Here is an 18,391-nt window from a genome sequence, read left to right on the forward strand (position 1 = left end):
AATAAGTGTCTATTTCGAAAAATATATATATATATGTGTGTATTCATGTTAGGCTTTATTTGTTCTTATATGAAATACGAAAAAAAAATAAAATATTTTTGTCTATGGTCTTATACGGTATGACAATAATCAATATCGTGAGAAAGTAATGCATAGTACCCTTAATAATTACCTCAATATTTTCTCATAAACATAAATATTTACAACTAAAACAACGTTCTTAAATAAATTGCCATTCTTTCCTTCTCATATTTTTATTTGCTTATTTTCGCTTTTTTAATGTAAATAATTGTCAAATAAATAAATAAAAAAGATATTAGCCAAGAAAAAGTTTAAAGGTTGTAGGAATATGAAAAAATAATGATAAAAAAATAGTAAAAGTGTGAATGTATAAAATTATTGAAGGTTGGAAAAAAGTAAAAAATCACAAGGCATTACCAATGGATAGTTATGCACATATAGGCAAATAAACATAAAACAAATATATATATATAAGTAAATATATACACAATTTATAATGCGGGTAAAATTGTTATAAAAATATTAAAGGACAAATTTGGTATGCTACAAATGGTATGAATTATGTAAAATTTTAAAAAAATGTCATTAAAAAGGTTTGTAAAATATAAATATCTTCGAAATACACCGAATTGTTCAAAATAAAATTTTTAATTAATTTTATTAGTTTGTTTCTTTTTTTCTTTTGGTTTTTCAGACCAATTCTGCGAATACATGCCATTTATGTGTCGAAACGATTTTACAAGTAGCGAATTTACCCAACAAGTTTTCATTTTCACTATTATTATTATGCAATAAGACCTTGACATATTGTTTAGTATGACCAATAATATGTTCACTTTTGGATGATATTTCGGTAAATAGAACTTTCTGTATAGTGTCCTGTAAAAATTCATAATTATTTTGATATGATAAGAATGCATCAGTTACTTCTCTAGATCTTTTTTTAACAATTTTTGTATCTATTTTTTTCATATTATATGCAACAGTTCCTCTTCTAGGATAAAATTGTGATATATTTAATATTGGGAATTTATATGTTTTAACTAAATTGACTGTTTCTAAATGATCATTTTCTGATTCATATGGGAATCCACAAATGATATCAGTTGCAATAGTCATATTTGGAACATATTTTCTTAGGTTATCTACTAAATAAATAAAATCTTCAATTTTATATTCTCTGTTCATATCTTTTAAAACATTATTACTACCACTTTGAACTGGTATATGAATAAATTCATACATATTTTTATGTTTTAATAATTTACAAATATCTTTAACATGTTTTAATATATAAGGAGGGTTTGTCATTCCAATTCTTATCATAATATCCGTATCTTGTACATAGTCCAATATTTCTTTTAATAAATTCACAATGTTTGTATTTAAATCGATACCATAAGCTCCTGAATCTTCAGAAGTTAACCAAATTTCTTTAATGTTATCTTGAGTATAAACATGTTTTATTCTGCTAACTATATCTTTTATATTATAACTTGATAAATTTCCTCTTGCAAATTTTGTTTTACAATAAGTACAATTTCCTAAACACCCATTATTAATATTAATAATTTCTATAAATTTATTTTTTCTTATTTTTGGAAGATTTAAAGATGTCATTTTTTTAGATTGTTTTAAATATTTAACATTATATCCATTTATTACATTTTCTACAGCATCAACTATTTTATCTATATTATTAACTCCAACCAATGATACATTTTCAAATATCTTCATATCATTTTCAGCTTGAGGAACACAACCACAAACTATAATTTTTATGTCCCTTCCGGATCTTGTACGTTTTTTCGTGACATCATTATTGGCACCATCGACTTTATTGCTTTCGTTACAAACTAATAAGTCATTTTCTCCATTGCAGCAAGTGGTTTTTGTTTTGGAATCTGCATTATCATTGTTTGCAGTACATCCACAAGTATTTTGATTATCACCACATCCATCTTTTTGATTTTCTACATTCCCACAGCATGTATTATTATCATTCATTTCAGTTGAACAATCATTTGATGTTTTTTTTTGGGAAGAGGTGGGATTTTCAAAAATTATTTTATCTTCAATACCTGAATAATCTGAAGATGATGTTGATAAGTAGCCATCATTTTTTGTATTATCTTTTCTTTTCTTTTGTTTATTTTTTTTATATTCATTGTTACGAGATTTATTTAAATTATTAACATAGTTTATAATTGTTTTCATACTTTCTTCACTAGGATTTTTTACAGTACAACTATTAACAATACAAATATCACAGTCATCAATATTTTTTACAAATTGAAAACCATAATTACTTAATAACCCCATCATAAATTCGGAGTCTGAACTATTATGTGCACATCCAAAAGATTTAAAATATATATTATAATTTTCTGGTATGATTACATTATTTTCATTAAAATTATTATATATTACAGTATTATCATCTTCATCATTTATTATATTTTGTTTTTTTCTATTCATAATATTTATATGTTTTTTTTTTTTTTTAATTTGAACTACATTATAATCCATTCTGTCATTTAGATTATTAATATCTTCAACGTCTGTTAATGTATTTGCATCTTCTACTGATGATGTTTTGGGTTTTCTTGTTTTTTCATCATTAAACTCAATAAAATTTTTAAGGGCCTTATTATTTTTCCCTCCCTTTCCATTAGAAATATTATTATATTCAGCAAAGTATGAATCATTGTCTGAATCGATATCATATGTACTACTATCATTTTGTTTTATATAATCAGATGTACTTGATTCGCTATTTATTTCATTTTCCCAATTTATCAAAGCATTTGTTTTTTTTATAAATGACTCGAATACGGATAATTTATCTTGTCCATTTTTTCTTCGCCTTTTATTTTTTTTTTTATTTTTTTTTTTTCTTGTTTTTTTATCTAAAAATAATTGATCGATCAAATTCTTCACCTCCTTTTTGTATGTGCAAGCATAATATGTCCCAGTAGCAACTAAGCAAACTAAGCTTAGCACTTTTATTTTATTACTAGTCATTTTGGTATTTTGTGAAAGGGAAGACTGACAATGTATGATCTTGCATATATTCGCATGTATATCTATACGTAAGTATATATAAATAAGTATTGGAAACAATTATAATATATCATAATGAATGAAGGATTGGATTTTCAAGCATATATTTGTTCATTAAAAAAAAAAAAACTTTAAAAAATTTTTATAGCATTTGTTTATGTTTTACATTTCCAATCATTGTTTCTTCGATTATTATCTTGAATTAAATAACTCTTTATTTTGAGAATAAAAAAATTATGATAGTAAATCGTACAATTGTTTAAGTTTATATTTGTATTAATCATTATAAATATTAAAAGAATAACCTTATATAATATCTATTCCTATATACATGATGATATATATTTTAGAAATAAATATAGAATGATTAATTTGTAGTTATCAAAATTTTAATTCATAACTTGTTTTAAGGCATATATTATATTACTAAATATTTTTCCGTTTTTAAAAAAAAAATATATATATGTAAGAAAAATAAAATGGTGTTATAAATTTTGTTTAAGTATAGGTATGCAATAAATATTTAAAAATATATGCGAAGGAAATAAAAATTTTCTACATATACATATATATATACAAATGTGCCTTTAAAGAAATGTTGTAAAATGAGTTATACCATTTTAATGTCCCCATAATTTTTGTTGAAAATTGACAAATAAAAATTAAAATTAAAATAAAAAAATAATAACTATGTTTAAGTAAACCCCTTTTATATGAAAAAATGTGTTACTATATAACAATTTCTCAAACCAATTTTTTACATAAAAAAATATATATTATAAAAGGTTTGGAGAAAAGCAAATGGTATGAACCAAGCGATAAATTCATTTTAAGGGAATTTACATAAATAAATCATTCTCTATACATGCATGCACATGTTTGATGAATGGACATAGTATTATATGAGTACTACATTTTATATATGTCATATTTGTGTTATCACTTATTGAGAAGTAGGGTGTATACATATGTTTTCATAATCGTGGTTTTAATAAAAATCGTTTGGGTATAAAAGATAAAGTATACTAATGCCTTTTCAATGACCTATTCATTCTTTTTACTTTATGTGACAAAATAAAAAATGGAAGGAATACCAAATCATTATAAGAAATATTATGTGTCCCATAAAAAAATCAAACGGATAATTTTAAAGATGGGAAAAAAGTATAAAAAAAAAGTAAGAGATCTATAAAAATAAAAAAAAATAAATCAACACCCTTTATTTTTATATACACTATATATCATATATTATGCTTGTAAAATATGAGTTTTATAAAAAACTATTTTATCCATAATTTATTTTTATAATAGCTCGAAAAAGGACTGATGCAAAATACTGTTAAGCATGCGGACAAGCAAGGTAAGAGATGAAAAAACAAACGTTACAAGAGAAAAAGACAATCTACAAAGTAGCACATATTATGTAGCATCCATAAGGAGGTACATAATTATAGGGTGCTCCTATTTTCGCTATTAGTATGGAACTTATTTCTTAATATTTGTCTGCAACCCCAATATAATAACACACTTCTTTTTATTTGCTGACGTTAGGAATTAAAATGCTACCGCCGTTTTTATATAATGACATAATTAGCCATGAAATAAAAAAGGTAAACAAATTTTCGGAAAATAAATATAATGAGATTCTTAAAAATTTAGTTGGTGTATATAAGGAGTTGAAAAAAATGAAATATAATAATGAAGAATTTGAAAAAAAAAAAGATATCGAAAAGATATTAGATTTAATAGGATGTGATATAATTCATTTCGATTTTTATATTCAAAAAAATTTTAAAATAATTATGAAGTTAGTTTTTTTTTTTGATAAAGTAATGAATATATCTATAAATCAGTGGGTATTATTAAGTTTAATAAAAGAAAAATTTTGTAATATTAATATTGAAAATTTAATAGTTTATTTATCTTTTTTATATTCCTTACTCCGTTTGATAAATAATAACGAGATCAATGATAATGGAAAAATTAATAATGGTGGACGATGGGTCCCTCCAGACACTTTTGAAAGAGTGTCTACAAAATTTTTAGTAAAGCTAGATCATATTATATATACAAAAGTAAAAATTGTAAAACATTTGCCATACCTAATATTCGGATTGAGTAATGATGATATCGAACAAAATTTTATGAGTTTAATAGAGGAAGAAGAAAAAAAAAATACAGAAAATGGTAACCAAAAGAAAGGCATAGTAAATGATAAAAAGTTTAAGAAACCTCTAAAAGAGTCCCAACAAATAACATCCGTATATTTTGATAATGAAGATGCTACATGTTTTTCAAAACGAATTTTAAGATACGAAAATGCACAGCTTATTCGATTTAGATGGTATAATGATAATGAACATGATCCTAAAAAGACAATTTTTATCGAAAGGAAAATACATCATGAAGAATGGACAGGTGAAAATTCGACAAAAGAACGATTTGAATTAGAACAAAAATATGTATTAAAATATATGACTGGGGAATTAAAAGTAAGAGATTATTTTATAAAAAAATTAAATAATAAAAAAAAAGAACTTTATAAAATAGCTCATCAAAGGAATACCACTAATGAAGAAATAAACTATGTTGATGATATAAAAATAAAAAATTTGGAAAAAAAAACAAATAAAAATATTAAATTAGCAAATGAAATTCAAAAAATGATATTAAATAATAATCTAGAACCAATAATAAGAACCTCTTATTTAAGATCAGCATTTCAACAAAGTACTGACAATACAGTAAGAATATCAATAGATACAAATATTTCAATGTTAAATGAATATATTAAAAACAGAGAGTATTGGTGTAGATTATCTGAAGAAGTTTTAGGAAAGAATGAAGTGATTCGTCTTAATTATGGAATCATAGAAGTAAAGTTAAAAGTTAATAAAATGCCTGAATGGGTTACACATATCTTAAATACTAATGAATCCATAAATTTATATAAATATTCTAAATATCAAACAGCTATGGCTTTATTACATTCAGAAAAAATAAAATATATACCTATATGGGTATATGAAAATATACATCAACGATTTAAATCGAAAAGCAATTTTAGCGACCTAACTATAAAGGATTCACATGGGCACATTAGTGATTTTGCTCATAACCCCGATTCTAAAGGAATAATAAAAAATGACAATAATTATAGCGGTGCAATTGATAGTAGTACAAATCAATACTCTCATAAATATGTGTACCCATCAAATGGTTATGCAACAGATTTCAACATGTCTGCATATAATACATTAGAAAAATTGAATGAATTAGAAAAAACATTTTATTGGATAAATAATAAATATAATAAAAATTTTAAAGAGAATGAACAGATAAATTTATTAAAAATTGATCCTAAAATAAATTTTGCTGCCGAAAGAACATTTCTTCATTATGCCATCGTATCTGTATACATAACATTATTAGCTCTATTTTTAGATAGATATAAAAATAAAAACACTAATATATATCTTGTCGTACTTTTACTACTAATAACTTCCTTCTCGTCACTAATATCATCGTACTTTTTCTTTTTAAAGAGAGCTAATATTATTCAAAAGTAAGTATCAAACCATAAATTGTATTTTTTTATAGCTATATATCCTTTTCTCTACAAGCATATATACACTTCTTTTTTTTTAGGCGTAAAACTGGAGAATCCAACACAAAACATCGACGATTTGACAGCTTTTATAGCCCATTAATTTTATTAGTTCTACTTTTGTTTTCAATTATTTTATCAATTTATTTTAATTTTAACTTCAAAGCTAAACCATTAATTTGAATACACACGCTATATCTTTTTTCATATTTGTGCATATTTTTTTTATTGTTTATTTATTTAATTTTAGTATACCCAATATTTATTCCGATACATTTCGTACACTTTTTAACATGACCAATATGTTAACTTAATTTTTTTGTGTATTTATTTATACCAAACTATTTTAAATTTTTATAAAAAAATTTAAATAAAATACATTGGTAAAAAAAATTTAAATAAAATACTGTGGTAAAAAAACAGCGTCAAGCCAAATAAAAGTATATGGCCATAAAATATCGCCATAAAACAAAAAACTTTTAAACATCAAAAAATGTAAAAAAAATTCCAAAGATGATGATAATACTAAATATATGTAATATTCATAAAATGAAGTACATCATTAGGTAAAAAAATAAATTTTAAAGACCATGAAGAAATTATTTTATAAACAAATAAGTACCAAAAACATAATTAGTTTTAAAAAGGCTTTTGCTACAACTGAGGTAAATAAAAACATTGATTTAGATAATTTTCTTAATGATATAAAAACTAATGAAAGCAAAACATGGGAGTATTATGTAAAAGGAATAAATCCGGATTATGAGCCAAGAAAAGAAATGTATCAATTTTTAAAAAACCAAAACATTAACGTATATAGAATGACTGTTTATGAGATTGAATGTTTCACAAAATGGATACTTATGAGAAAAATCTATGGAGATAAATATCCACAATTTCCATATGAAATTACATTTGAAGATAAAATTAATCAGCTGAAACAAAAATATCCATTAGAATAGTAGAAATATGGTGTATGTGTATCCGTGTGCAAATTTCATAATTTGCTATATGAAAATAAAATTAACGAATTTGGTGAGTTGTGTTACATAGTATATCATATGATATTGTTTTATTAATTTTAAAAGATAAGCCAAAATTGTTTGTTATTTTGATTATGAAAATAGGAAAGTGACATATGCACATGCATTAATAAAAAGATAAATTAAGTAAAATGCAAAAATAAGCAAATTTACATACAAAAAAATAATAGCAAATAAATATGTATACATAATTAGTTAATTATACAAACCCAAATAATATTAAAATTAATAATATTGCAAATTTTATTTCATTCATATTTTATATGTACAACTAAGAATTTTTTTTTTTGGACATGTACCTTTGAGTCCTATATATAAATACGCCATCTTTATCTACATTATTTTTTACATCGTTATATGATGTGTCAAGTTGATTTTTATATTTTATTTTTTTAAGTAACAAACTTAAGTATGCACATTGAAAATTATTTTCCTCTTCGTTATTAAACGATTTTATAATTCTTAAAATACTATTAATTATATGGTCATTCTGTTCATGTATATTACTGTTTTCATTGTCGTTATTTTTATTAACATGTTCATCATTTTCTTGATTGCGAATAAAATTAGTCATAGAATTTATTAACTGTTCAGGAATATCTGGGTCAGTTAATATATTTTTTATTTTTTTAATTAGTTCTGCTTTATTTTGAAAAGAAAAATCGTTATTTATTTTTTTTTCCTGTTTTGTGGATTCATTCGAATCAATATTTAAGTCAGTTTCATTAACATTAGTCATATTATAATTTTCTTTTTTTGATGACCACCTAGCCATTTTTTTGCCACTTGGTCGTAGTGACACATTTTCGGTTAATAAAAGTAGCTTCCCAATTATTATTAACAAAGCTGTTTCACATTTTAATATTCTTTCTGATAAATTTAAGAAATTAAAATTTAATTTTTGTAACAAATAAATTTCTAAATCTGAAAATCCTCGTTCACATCCTAGCATTAAAAGTATTTTTCCCTTTTCTTTGTTTAAAATAGAATGTTCAAGGGGATATTCATTTTTTTTTTTAATATCTGTGTGTGCACACACTTTTATTGTATTTTCATCACAATAATTCTGAATGTTCATAAAAAAAGAGCTAAATGTATAATGCATATAAACTTTCGGAAAGCTTGTGCACATAGCTTGTTCTAATCCCAATTGAAGTGCTAACTTTATTTCATCATTTTTTAGCATTTTACTGGATTCATAGCATTTATTTGAATACTCTGAAAATACAATAATAATTTTTTTAACACCTACAGAAGATAATTGTTGAAGTGCTTTATTTAAAACTTTTGGTCGAGGTATACATAAAACAACGTCTATAGGTAAAAAGTTATTTTGAGGTTGTTCTAAATGTATAGGAGTTAATAATTTTATTGTATAAAAATTTGGATTTTCTTCTAAAATAATTCCTTCCCCTTTACCTTTATTAATTACTCCAACTTTAATTACCTGATTTAATTGAACTTTTAAAATAGTTTTTAAATGGCTTGTTTGTCTTCCATCGGTTTTAAATAAATAGTCCCCATCATTTTTGTAAATTATGCTTGCACTAATTAGTATTAAGTTCATTTGGTCTTTTGTTTTATGCTATTTTGTTGCGGATAAAGGAAGATCAATTCATATGTTCGTTCATAATATATACTTATGTATATGCAAATAAGGGGACAAAAAGAAACAGTCGAATGAATTTCAATGTATGTATATAAATTATAGTGTCCTTTATTTAACAAATAGAAATATTTTTCTTTAGTATTTTTCAAAGATAACAAAAAGAAGCAAACAGGAAACCATATAGTCAAATACAAAAAGGTTTTATCCTTTTTCACACAAAAAAATAATAAATCAAAGAAATACAAAAATAATTATTTAAAAACAAAAAGGATAAGGGGAAAATATAGCATATACATAAATACTGTTAATTAAATTTTTGTAAAAAATAAAGAAAAACTTTGAAAATATTTTATTTTGTCACATTATGAAATACCCACAAAAACATACATATGCATATACTACAAATATATATAATAAAATATATTTATAGCACAACATTTACTAATTGGAAATACATATACCCAAAAAAATATACGCTCACACCTTTCTTTAATATAAAGGCATCGCTATATTAAAAAAAAAAATTGTAACAGCCAATATGATAAATATATTAATACAAAAAAAATAATTACATAAAAAAATGTGAAAAATATTGCATATTATATTTCATTTGTTAAAATGTTATTATAAATTTTGAAATTCTTTAAATTATACATATATTTGGTAAAAATAATAATTTTTTTAATACAGTACACAGGATATACCAAAAAATATATTAATATTATATATAAAACCTTTTGTAATAAAACAAAATACAGGATTTAATGCTGAAACACAAAAAGTAATTCATACATTATGCTAAAAAATAAAAAATATATATATATACATAGCTATGCAATTTTATTAGTTTACAATGTTTGTTGAAAGCTATTTAAAGGTACACATTTTTTAACATAATGTTAATGAACAGTCATCATATTTATTACTTTTTTATTTTGTATATATGCAGTGGTTTTTGGAAGCCCGTTTAGTGATACATATCCATCTTTTATTTGGAAAATACTTGGAAAAAGTAGAAAAGGAAAAGATATTTTCAACCCCTTCTTTGTGGCATTAAATAAGACTAGGTAATGTTTTTATATATGAGAGAATAAATTGCCCATGCATATGTATGTGTACATATTTTGTTAACACAATTAGTGCGTAGTTAAGTATAAATATGATGGAATTCATATTATGTCTTTATTTTTTTACATTTTTCAGAATATATGATCACGTATTAAAGTATAATAGTCGATACTGGCTTTTTGTTGTTAGTGGGGGTTGTATTACCTCCTATTTTTGGGGTATATGGTTTAACAACATGTGGAAGAAGATAAACAAAGGGGTAACCAAAAAATATTAATTACGTCTGGAAATGTTCATGTTGTATTAATGTGGTGTAGTTCGATTACCGACATAGTTAATGCTTATCTTATTATTTTATTATTTTTTTGTAGAAATTATATATTGATTGCCCATACACATATCCTGAGGAGGAAGATTAAAATGAAAATTCCGTGCGAAGTTTAATCGAATTTAGCGAAATTGATCGAAATAGTGCGTGGACATGTATATGTCTTTTTTTTATTTTTTTTTGTAAAATTTTTTAAAAAAAAATATGCTTTACCCCGTATAAATATAATGTATGTCGATAAATATTTGGTTGTACATACAAAATAAATAAAACTTTTTGGAAGCATATCGTGCAATTGGCACAGATGCTATATATACATTATATAAATTTTAAAAAAATTCATTATATTTATATAGATAAAACAAATATTTCAAAAAAATAATAATATTCCCTTAAGTTAGATTAATAATATAAAAAATGCAAGAAAAATGGTACGTGAAAAATTATATAGTTTTTATAAAGCTAGTTGCAAACAAGTATATAAATAGTTTTGTTATTTATTTACTTCATTGTTTGAAGCTAATAAATAATGTAATTCTTTGTACGAAAAAAACAAATGACAAGATGATAGTAAAATGTAGAAATATAAATTATGTTTTATATAATTGGCTGTTTTTGATAAGAAAATTACAGTTAACAAATCAACGATCGAAGAAAGTAACTCTGTTATAACACTAACATCACCAATGGTAAATATTTTTTTATTTTCCAAAGTGCATAAATTGTCCTTAATTATATTATTACCATTTTCAATCTGAGTTTTGTTTTTATCAAATAAGTCAGAATTTATTTCATTATTTTGTTCTTTTTCATTAAAGGGTTCAGTTGCAATGTCACTATTTATACTATCTTTTTTTGTATAATTTTTATTTCCTTGAGGATTATTTAGGTCTGTATTTTCGTGATCAGTTTGTTTTGTCTCGTTCCCGTTTTTATTAGATAACATTTGACTTATATATAAATTGGTTGGGGATCTAATCGAGGTATATGTCATTATACTTAAACTTTTCATTATAGATGATGAAGAATGTAAAATATAATAAATATAAGAATTTGTTGATATATTAAAGGTAGAAAATATATCTATATATATACTGATAATATAAAATATTGTAGATAAATATCTACAAAGTTTGAAATTTTTATTTACTATATTGCTTAATTTACATAACCAACCGATTCTTAATATCTTTATTAATATTTCATTGTTGACCAACAATTTTGTTAATACTAAATTGTTTACATTTTTTCTGAACAACGAAATGCGTGCATTTAACGAGAATCCACTACTTAAGGATACACATATACGTGTTAAGGCTCGAAACAAACAATATTTTTGAAACTGTTTATCTTTCAATGGTTCTATAACATTTGTTAAAACACCTCGATATACATTAACCTTTAGTGATCTTACACATCTTTTCCCCCTAGTCACGTTATATCTCTATTCAGAAAAGTCAGAAAAATTAGGAAAATTTTTTAAAATTTAAGATAATAGTGGCACACATTATTATACACATATGCACACTGCACCTTTGAAGAATATGCAACTAAAACATGAAACTCAAAATTAGCACTCGTAAAAAGAAAAGCAAGCAAAGCTCGATCGGATAAGTAAATCACTATACAAATAGACTATTAAAAGTGGTTATAGATATCACGGTGTTTTTTTATTTTTTTATTTTTACATAATGAATAGACTTTAATTTTGCCGAATTCGGATGGTTTTTAAGAACAAACTGAGATGATAACTGTAAAATAATGAAATACAAAAAAGAAACAAACAAAATTTTCATGGTGACCTTTCAAGGGAATAAAATAATACAAAAAAAAAAAAAAAAAAATTTTAAATTATGAAAAGATATTGTGCCATAATACGGCACTATAATAAGAAATACAAATCATGATAAACAAAATATTATTTAAAAAAAAAAGTAGGAAAGAACAGAATATGAGAAAAATGAAAACAACTTATAAAAAATTATATTATTCTATATAAATGTGCAATTTATTATTGATTGCAAACCCCATTTTATAAATATCCAATTTTATTGATTAAATGATATGGAAAATGTTTAAAATGAATTTATAATAGGAATAAAAAAAGAAAAATACAAAAAAAAATATAAGTAAAATAGTTACGATAAAAAATGCATAATTTTAATAAAAAATTAATAAGGTTGTTTTTATTGAAGTATATATATAAGCCAATATGTAGGTGAGGTTGATTATTATACTTATTTAGCTTACTGCTTTGTAAATATAAATATGAAAGGGGGATACTAAAATATATCACAAAAAATAACGGATATAGTATAATATATTTATTTTATACAATATGCAATATTCGGAACGAACGGGAAGGCAGAGAACAGAATAAAATAATTTAATATACGTAAATTAAAAACAAACACAGCATATGCATAATAAAAATATTGTTTATATTGTAGTATATAATATCAAAAGGAAATATGTTTTGAGAATGCTATGAATAAAATAAAAGGGATATTATACTTCATGCAATAAATAGGCATAACAAATTTATATACCGTTCGTTCCATTACGTGTAATAAAAAATATATATAGGCAGGCATAGGCGGTTATGCATAAAACAAAACGGTATTTTATATATTAAGAAAAAAAATATATAAATATTTTGTAGGAAATATATAATAATAAATATAGCGGGGGGAATATTTTTTTTTTTTTAAATTGAAAAAATATTTTTTAATATTTTAGGGAAATTACTTAAGATATTATTAGGGTTAGAAAAAAAAAAAACATAATATAATAAGTAACATTATTAAAGAGTAGAAGGAAATGAAATATATACATACTGATATGAATAATTATATTAATCTTTTAAATTATGTTATAAATGCAAAAAATAGAAAGAAAGCGCATACAAATATTAATATAAGAAAAGCCACATTTGAATAAATACATAAATATAGATATAATAAATAATTCAGTTTTATATATACGGACAAACTTTATACATAAAAAATGCATTCATATATTTATATATTATATATATTATACATTTTTAAAATTAATCTTATTTTTGAAACTACATAATGTTATAAAAAAATAAAAAAATATATATTTGAAACCTCCTATTTTTTATATATTTATATCATTATTTAAACATTTTTAAATAATAAAAATATAATAATTGTATATAAAATTAAAAATAGAAATATAGAATATTTCATTGTATATATTTTTATAGTTAATATTCGCATTTCGTATGTACAATCCCGTATGTTGATGTTTGACTTACAATGTATTAAACATTTTCGTGTATATGGTTATATATCATTAGTTCGTTTTAAAATTATTTTCATTATTCTCACGATTTTTGTTTGCATATTTTATTTACGCACTATATATTACACACACTCATATTAGTATAATAGTCGAAAGTTTCGAGGTGTATTTTTGTTTTTTTTTAAATTATAAAAATATTAAGACGTAAATATTCATTTATTAGATAGAGAAGAGCTACCTGTGTGTGCACCAACACATGTGCATATATACGTATATGCATATGTGATTGTGTCAATTTGGTTACTCTTGTTTTTCTATAAACAAATATTTCATTTTGTGTATGCTGAAATATATAAAGTAAATTAATTATATATATATATGCATATTGAATTAAATACAAATGATCAAAAATGGCTCGTCGTATGAATTTATTAAATATCGAAAAAAATATTCAGAACTTATGGAAAGAACATAATATATATGAAAAAGAAATTGGAGATATCAATGAAACCAGATTTACTGGAAACTTCCCATACCCATATATGAATGGGTTATTACATATTGGACATGCTTTCACATTAAGTAAATTAGAATTTTCAATTCGATATAAAAATATGACCTGTGATCATGTATTGTTGCCTTTTTCGTTTCATTGTACTGGTACACCCATAGTCGTATGTGCTGATAAACTAAAAAACGAATTAAAAAATAAAGAACTAAATGGAAAGACGGAAGAAAAGCATGAGTGCCAACTGGAGGAGAAAAGCGCAGAAATTTCTGCAAGCAATTCTGCAAACAATTCTGAAAACAAAGCTGTCGAGAAAAACGTTGACGCCACTGTTTTCAGATCAAACAAAAGTAAAGCACAATCAAAGGGGGCAACACAAAATACACAATATGATATTATGAAACAAATGAATATTAGTGATGATAAAATACATTTATTTCAAGATCCAGAATATTGGTGTTATTACTTTTCATCACAAGCTAAAACACATTTAGAAGCCTTTGGTTTATATTGTGATTGGCGTCGTTCATTTATTACTACAAATATAAATCCATATTATAATAAGTTTGTAAATTGGCAATTTAATAATTTATATAAAAAAAATTTAATATATTATGGAAGCCGAATTACTATCTTTAGTCGAGTAAATAATCAAGCATGTGCTGATCATGAAAGATCAGAAGGAGAGGGTGTAAAATGCCAAGAATATATATTAATAAAAATTTATTTAGAAAATTATAATGAATTTTTTAATATATTTATAGAAAGCGTTTTAAATTGTAATACAGAAAAATCATCTGGTTCAAATTCTGTTAAGTATACTCCATTTAATGAAAATGAAGAAGACTTAAAAAATAAAATATGGACAGAAGAATTTTTAAAAAACAAAAAAATAATATTTTTAGGAAGCACTTTAAAACCTGAAACAATGTATGGTCAAAATTATGCATTTGTTAATCCAGACGATTATTATTGTGTTACATTTGGGTTCGATAAGCAGATGCTTAATTATGGTGATAAAAATTATGTTAATAATATAATGACAAAAAATGAAATAATTGAAAAATGTGAAAACATATATGTATGTTCAGAAAATAGTTTATATAACTTGGCTTATCAAGGAATAATACCAATGTTAAAAAAAAAAGAATATAAAGAAAAAAATATTGAAAGTAATAATAAAGGGGAGTTAAAAAATATGTATTTAAATAATATTGAAAATGATTTATTTATTTTATCAAAAATCAAAGGTGAAAAATTTGTTGGGTTAAAAGTATATACAAATATATCAAAAGTAAAAGATATGTATATTTTACCAATGACTACAATTAAAATGAATACTGCTACGGGTGTAGTACCTTGTGTCTCTAGTGATAGTACAGATGATTATGCTTGTTTAGAAGATATAAAAAGAAAAAAAAAATATTATTGTGAAAAATATAATCTATTAAAGGAAGAATATTTAAATAATGAAAGTGTATCTTGTATTGAAATACCAGGAATTGGTACACATACTGGTAAGCATTTTTATGAATCCGAAAAAATTACATCTTATAAAGATGCAAAATTACATAAATTAAAAGGAATGTTATATAAGAAGCAATATTTTGAAGGTATTATGAAAATAGAACCATACTGTGATATGAAAACATTTAATTGTAGAAAATTAGTTAAACAAAATATTATTAAAAGTAATGATGGCTTTTTATATAGTGAACCTGAAATGTTAGTTATTGATCGAAATAATGTCAAATGTATTGCTGCTTTATGTAATCAATGGTATATTAATTATGGAAATTTAGATTTTAAGAAAGATGTACTTATACAATTAAAAAAAAATAATTTCCAAACATATAACGATGTTTTATATAAACAATTACAGCATGTTATATTTTGGTTAGACGATTGGTCATGCAGTCGAGCTTATGGGTTAGGTACGCATATGCCAGATTTTAAAGAATCAAATAAATCAGAAAATGAAAAGGTAGAAGAAGATGAAGGTGCTGTAAAAAAAACGGAACTTATCGAAAGTTTATCTGATTCAACTATATATATGGCATACTATACAATAAGTCATTATTTACAAGGTAATATTGATGGAAAAGAAAAAGGAACTCTCGATATAGATCATAAAGATCTGAATGATGCATTTTTTGACTATGTATTTGATATATCTAATAATACAACTAATATAAGTAAAAATATATCAATCGAAAAATTAAATACAATGAGAAAATCTTTTAAATATTGGTATCCATTTGATATTCGAATATCTGGAAAGGATCTAATTTTCAACCATCTAACAATGTCACTATTTAATCATGTTGCTATATGGGGCCAAAAAGTTTATAAAAAAAATAAAGATTGCTTAGAAGAAAAAAGTGCGTTAGATAGACAAACAGAAATATTAAATGAAGTTGATAAACTTGATTTGAATCAATGTGAAAGTATAAAATATTTTCCTAAATCCTTTTTTTGTAATGGTCATGTCTTAGTAAATAAAGAAAAGATGTCAAAGAGTAAAGGAAATTTTATAACTATAGAAAATAGTATAAGTCAGTACACAAGTGATGGTACTCGAATTGCATTAGCAGATGCAGGAGATTCAATAGAGGATGCAAATTTTAATACAGATACTGCAAATAGTGCTATTATGAAATTATATAACTTAATAAATTTTTCTATAGAAACAAAAAATAATGTTTATATATTTAGATGCGGAGAAAAAACATTTAATGATCTCATTTTTGAAAATGAAATAAATTATTTAACAAATAAATGTAAAGAAGCATATGAAAAATTATTATTTAGAGATGTATTGAAATATGGATTTTATGATATGCTATTAAAAAGGGATACCTACCGAATGATGTGTGATAAAGTACATATGCATAAAGAAACAGTAAATTTCTTTATAGAAAGAATGTGTATTATAATTAACCCAATAATACCGCATGTGACTGAACATATATGGACTTACATTTTAAAAAAAGATAAATTTTTAATAAAACAGAAATGGCCTAGCTCTGAAGATACAAACTTTTCTATTGTTATGCATAAACAATATAATAACCTTTTAAATGTTATGGAAAATTTTAGAAAATCCTATGATAAGGTTATGAATAAAAATAATAAAAATAAAAATGAATTATCAAATAAAAATCAAACTAATAATACAGTGAATGCTGCTATATCAGGAGGTAGTGGAGCAGATGATGAAGATGATAATCATAAATTTAAAGCAATCGTTTATGTTGCTAGAGAATATAATGATACCCAAAAAAAAATTATTGAAATATTAAATAATATAATTAAAAACAGTGAAGATAAAAAATTACCATCCAATTTTATTAATCTATTAGTACAAAATAATTATGTTAATAATTTACCTAAAAATGAAAAAAAAGATATTTTAAGTTTTGCCACCTTCCTTGTTAAAGATAATGTTACACTAAATAATAATCAATATGAACTTACCTTACCATATGATGAAATTCAATTAATAAAAAATAATATCGATTTTATAAAACGAAGTTTAAATTTGAGAGATATACAAATACTAGAAAATGTTAAAAAATGTGACATCGACAATACTGATATATATAAGTTATCTAACCCTGGTAACCCATCTATCTTTATTTATAACACAAAGGAGTAGGCAAAGCCGGCCATACACGGTGGTGGGAAACGTTGAGAATGTTGAAAACGTTGAAAATGTTGGGAAGTATACGACAAAATGCATGGCAAGCATCTTTCCATTTCTCTTTAACGGCTTTGCGTATGTATGCTCATCATACATCACAGCCTTTGCAATGGCATTCACCCCAATTGTACTTATAATTAAAAAAATTCATCAAAAAATTAAAATAAAAAA

At 23.5% G+C, this 18,391-nt stretch overlaps 7 protein-coding genes across 7 annotated transcripts; 4 read left to right on the plus strand and 3 right to left on the minus strand.

Annotated features, from left to right (window-relative positions):
- Positions 1-711: 711 nt before the first annotated feature.
- On the minus strand, positions 712-3,045 carry PCHAS_1120600 (radical SAM protein, putative; the record flags this gene model as incomplete). Its single annotated transcript, XM_735260.2, has 1 exon — positions 712-3,045. The coding sequence occupies one exon, from the start codon at positions 3,043-3,045 to the stop codon at positions 712-714; it is 2,334 nt and encodes a 777-aa protein (XP_740353.2).
- Positions 3,046-4,165: 1,120 nt separating this feature from the next.
- Positions 4,166-6,874, plus strand: PCHAS_1120700 (vacuolar transporter chaperone, putative; the record flags this gene model as incomplete). Its single annotated transcript, XM_016798602.1, has 4 exons — positions 4,166-4,261; positions 4,396-4,444; positions 4,636-6,649; positions 6,733-6,874. 4 exons carry the CDS (start codon positions 4,166-4,168, stop codon positions 6,872-6,874), a joined length of 2,301 nt encoding a protein of 766 aa, XP_016653986.1.
- A 407-nt stretch (positions 6,875-7,281) lies between these two features.
- PCHAS_1120800 (conserved protein, unknown function) lies at positions 7,282-7,653 on the plus strand (the record flags this gene model as incomplete). The annotated part of the gene is made up of 1 exon (XM_737303.1): positions 7,282-7,653. The coding sequence occupies one exon, from the start codon at positions 7,282-7,284 to the stop codon at positions 7,651-7,653; it is 372 nt and encodes a 123-aa protein (XP_742396.1).
- Positions 7,654-8,005: 352 nt separating this feature from the next.
- PCHAS_1120900 (RNA methyltransferase, putative) lies at positions 8,006-9,301 on the minus strand (the record flags this gene model as incomplete). Its single annotated transcript, XM_737302.1, has 1 exon — positions 8,006-9,301. The coding sequence occupies one exon, from the start codon at positions 9,299-9,301 to the stop codon at positions 8,006-8,008; it is 1,296 nt and encodes a 431-aa protein (XP_742395.1).
- Positions 9,302-10,123: 822 nt separating this feature from the next.
- PCHAS_1121000 (cytochrome b-c1 complex subunit 9, putative) lies at positions 10,124-10,830 on the plus strand (the record flags this gene model as incomplete). The annotated part of the gene is made up of 4 exons (XM_016798603.1): position 10,124; positions 10,293-10,410; positions 10,547-10,670; positions 10,783-10,830. Coding segments are annotated over 4 exons (291 nt in total).
- Positions 10,831-11,232: 402 nt separating this feature from the next.
- On the minus strand, positions 11,233-12,535 carry PCHAS_1121100 (conserved Plasmodium protein, unknown function; the record flags this gene model as incomplete). Its single annotated transcript, XM_016798604.1, has 2 exons — positions 11,233-12,183; positions 12,428-12,535. 2 exons carry the CDS (start codon positions 12,533-12,535, stop codon positions 11,233-11,235), a joined length of 1,059 nt encoding a protein of 352 aa, XP_016653988.1.
- A 1,884-nt stretch (positions 12,536-14,419) lies between these two features.
- Positions 14,420-18,175, plus strand: PCHAS_1121200 (leucine--tRNA ligase, putative; the record flags this gene model as incomplete). Its single annotated transcript, XM_016798605.1, has 1 exon — positions 14,420-18,175. The coding sequence occupies one exon, from the start codon at positions 14,420-14,422 to the stop codon at positions 18,173-18,175; it is 3,756 nt and encodes a 1,251-aa protein (XP_016653989.1).
- Between the last annotated feature and the right edge of the window lie 216 nt (positions 18,176-18,391).

The sequence above is a fragment of the Plasmodium chabaudi genome, assembly GCF_900002335.3.
Source record: "Plasmodium chabaudi chabaudi strain AS genome assembly, chromosome: 11".
NCBI lineage: Eukaryota > Apicomplexa > Aconoidasida > Haemosporida > Plasmodiidae > Plasmodium > Plasmodium chabaudi.